Source organism: Pocillopora verrucosa, chromosome 14 (assembly GCF_036669915.1).
Source record: "Pocillopora verrucosa isolate sample1 chromosome 14, ASM3666991v2, whole genome shotgun sequence".
NCBI lineage: Eukaryota > Metazoa > Cnidaria > Anthozoa > Scleractinia > Pocilloporidae > Pocillopora > Pocillopora verrucosa.
In genome coordinates, this window is record NC_089325.1 from 10389376 (window position 1) to 10392564 (window position 3189).

The 3189-nt window shown below is 38.5% G+C and overlaps 1 protein-coding gene across 1 annotated transcript; it reads left to right on the forward strand.

Annotated features, from left to right (window-relative positions):
* The first annotated feature begins 1022 nt into the window (after positions 1-1022).
* On the forward strand, positions 1023-1988 carry LOC136277984 (G-protein coupled receptor 161-like). Its single transcript, XM_066161010.1, has one exon. The coding sequence runs from the start codon at positions 1023-1025 to the stop codon at positions 1986-1988; it is 966 nt and encodes a 321-aa protein (XP_066017107.1).
* Positions 1989-3189: the final 1201 nt, after the last annotated feature.

Sequence of the window (3189 nt, forward strand, 5' to 3'; positions counted from 1 at the left end):
AGCAGGTTTCCTGTTTTGCATGTAAACAACACTACCCTCTAGCGTCATTATACAACCTCTGGATCTTTCCAACACTATAAACATTGTCTTGCATCAGTAGCCACATGCAGTCATATAATGTCTAAATTTTGATTGTGCTTTCGTTTCTTCGTTTGCGTGCTTTTACGTGTATATGTGTTTTTTCTTTTGGATATCTGTTTTTTGCGTTTAGTTTTGTCATTTGTTCTGTTTGTTTTTCGCTAAGAGATAAAACGCTAGGAATCGTGGTCCCGGTGTTTTCCAAAAGCTAATTGATGTAGTCGTTTAGAATAGTCAACGTTGTTTTCGTCGTTATGAAAAGTTCTCGTCGTGTTTCTGTTTCAGAATTAAAGAATATGCCGGGATGTGTTCTCACAGTTTTCTCGACAGCCCTCAAAATCCGTGAAATCGATTAGAAAACTCCTTTAAATTCCGAAGGAACATCACAAGTCCAGTTAGACTCTAAAAATCCCAAATCCACCTTTTTTCGGGCGCGCAATAAAACATATTACGTCATTAAAAATTAAATCATTTGAATTCAATTTCAACCAATGAGCGCGCGCCTGAAATTGAACAACAAGAATGAAACAAAGTCCTTAATTGCGTGCTTCAAGGAGTAGGTGCCGAATGAGTTCTTTCTAAGTTTTTATCAATTACATAAATGCAGAAAAAGTCGCAACAGGGTGTGTGGCAAAAAATGCAGGAAGTTGTACGTTCCTCCAGTTGCTTTATTATACGATTACTGGGTTTTGTGTTGATGACCATGTTTGCTTTTATGCCTTGAATACGATTGCGAGGGCAACAAGAAAATTTTCATTTCTTCTCATAAAGAAACGACAGTCATGTCATGATTTTATCTAACCCCAGTCTACCTATGGTCTCATTATGTTACAGAAATAGCATCTACGAAAACATTAAGCTTTCACAGGTAAAACACCTGCGCCTTAAAAGCTTCGAGAATCACAACAAATTTTGACTCAAGGAAGTTTTGCAAAATTGTTGTAATGACAACACCATCTTTTTTGTTACCCGTCCGAACTCAAACACAAACCTTTATCGAGGTCTCTTTGGTCGCTCTGCTTTTCATATGCGCTGTTTCAGGAAACATCATCGTCTGCTGTGCGGTGTACAAAAAGACAAACCTCCGTACTATTCCCAATGCGATTTTCGTAAACCTTGCCGTATCGAACTTGTTGCTGGCACTGTGGCAGCTTCCGATGCTGATCATCACCATCATCAGAGGAGAATGGAGTTTTGGAGAGAAGCTCTGTAATTTTCACGCTTTCCTCGGCGTTGCTTTGTTTGCCGTTAGTCTTTTCAACCTCACTGCGATCAGCGTGAATCGGTATTTCAAGATAGTCAAACCTAGCAAGTATAGAAGTGTGTTTTTCAAGAAGTCTGTCATCTTTATGACTGTGTTGATCTGGTGTTTAGCGATTTTGTTGAGCAGTGGACCGTTTTTAGGATGGGGGAAATATCAGTTTATTCCCTCCAAGGCAATTTGCTCAATCTCAGAAAAGGCTTACATCTCCTTTCGTATCACTAGCTATGTGGTGGTTTCTTGTTGCATCCTTGTCATCATTGGCTGCTACATCAAAATCGCGCAAGTTGTTCGTCGCCATAGAAGAAGAATCGCGGTACCAAACAACAGGTCCCAAGATGAGGACCCAAAGCAGGTGCCACGTCCAGGGCCCTCCAGAGCCACAACAGAACCGCATGTAACCGAGCTCAGAGGAGAGGATATCCACATCGCCCGTACCGTATCGGTGATAGTGTTCCTTTTCTGTTTGAGCTGGGTCCCAAATGTCACCCTTAATATTCTCGTATCACGCGGCGTTCCTGTGTCTCGCGAAGTACGCATGTTCGGCGTTTACATGATGTTTCTCGATCTCGTCATTAATCCAATGACGTTCGGGATAAGAAACAGAGAAATTCGAAAAATGATAAAACGCTTATTTTTCAAGAACTGAATAATTTCATTACTAATTTAGCTGTGAATGTTCACTCTACACCTGTTAACAAATTGAGACAAAGTCAATTTTTAAAGACAGTTGTAAACATGTTTTAACTTAAGGTTATTTAGCTGTCAAATGTTACAAAGAGAATGTCATCTCAGCTACAAACTTATACGAATGAAAGTCTCAAATTAGAGACATTGTAGTTATTTTTCAGCGTTTTTATGTCATAAGGTTTTCTTTTCCATCCCGCCAGAAGTTGATGTGACATTCAGCAAAGTATCCCATACGCAGTCTGAACAAACTGGTGACCTAGTGTTAGATCAATTAAGAAATTAAGACAATTTATGTCAGAAGTGATTATGCCATGTCATGCCTTCTTTCAGTTTTATTTTTAATCTGAGCTGTTATTGTGGAAATCCGCTTACTGGAAATAAAATATATAATGGTAACTTGTTCAACACCTCATTGTTTCTTTTCATTGTTCTACTTTTGTTATTCTTTCACGTGACTTATGTTTTACGACTTTTTATGTGTTTTATGCGGGGGTAGGGTAGGTGGGTAGCTATTTGCCTCTTACATCATCGAGAATGGCAGGAAAAGGCTATCATCTGCATCAGCTAAAGTAATGACTGCTTATCCTTAGCAGAAATTATTACTCCAGATTATCCTTACGTTTCGTAGATAAAATTTTGTTTCCGTTCTGGGACTTATTATAGCCAACAGTTTTTATTCGAGAAGGTTAAAATTACGATTTCCATCGCCAAAGCTAGCAAAATCCTCTTGAACGGCATAGTACTTTGGCTGCACAAGAAAACATAATGGATGGGTTCAGAGCTTTAAAGGTAAAATCCGAATTTATGATATACACCAATTGTGAGGTTTGGTGTTTGGATAATACCAAATCAACTCAACGGGTGCGCATAATTTCTTTTAAGGTTATTCCTCACTCAAAAAAGTTATCGAGCTATTTTTTTAAACTTTCTTTTAATGTTCCCGACCAATGTCTGTTTCAAAAAATAAAGTCTAAAAAATGCTTGTTTAAGACATTTGATGGGCCAAACGTGCTCCATTTATGTCTGTATTGGCACTAATCACGCACTAATCACGCACTAATCACGCACGTCCTTTCGTCTTTGCTTTTAAGATACGGGAAAGTTTTTAGCTATATCTATTTTTCCCCTTCAATGCTTTTTTTCCCCTCCAATCTAAAAGG

Coding starts and splice junctions, on each gene's coding strand:
- LOC136277984 (XM_066161010.1), top strand. CDS start 1,023: ATGACAACACCATCTTTTTTGTTACCCGTCCGAACTCAAACACAAACC.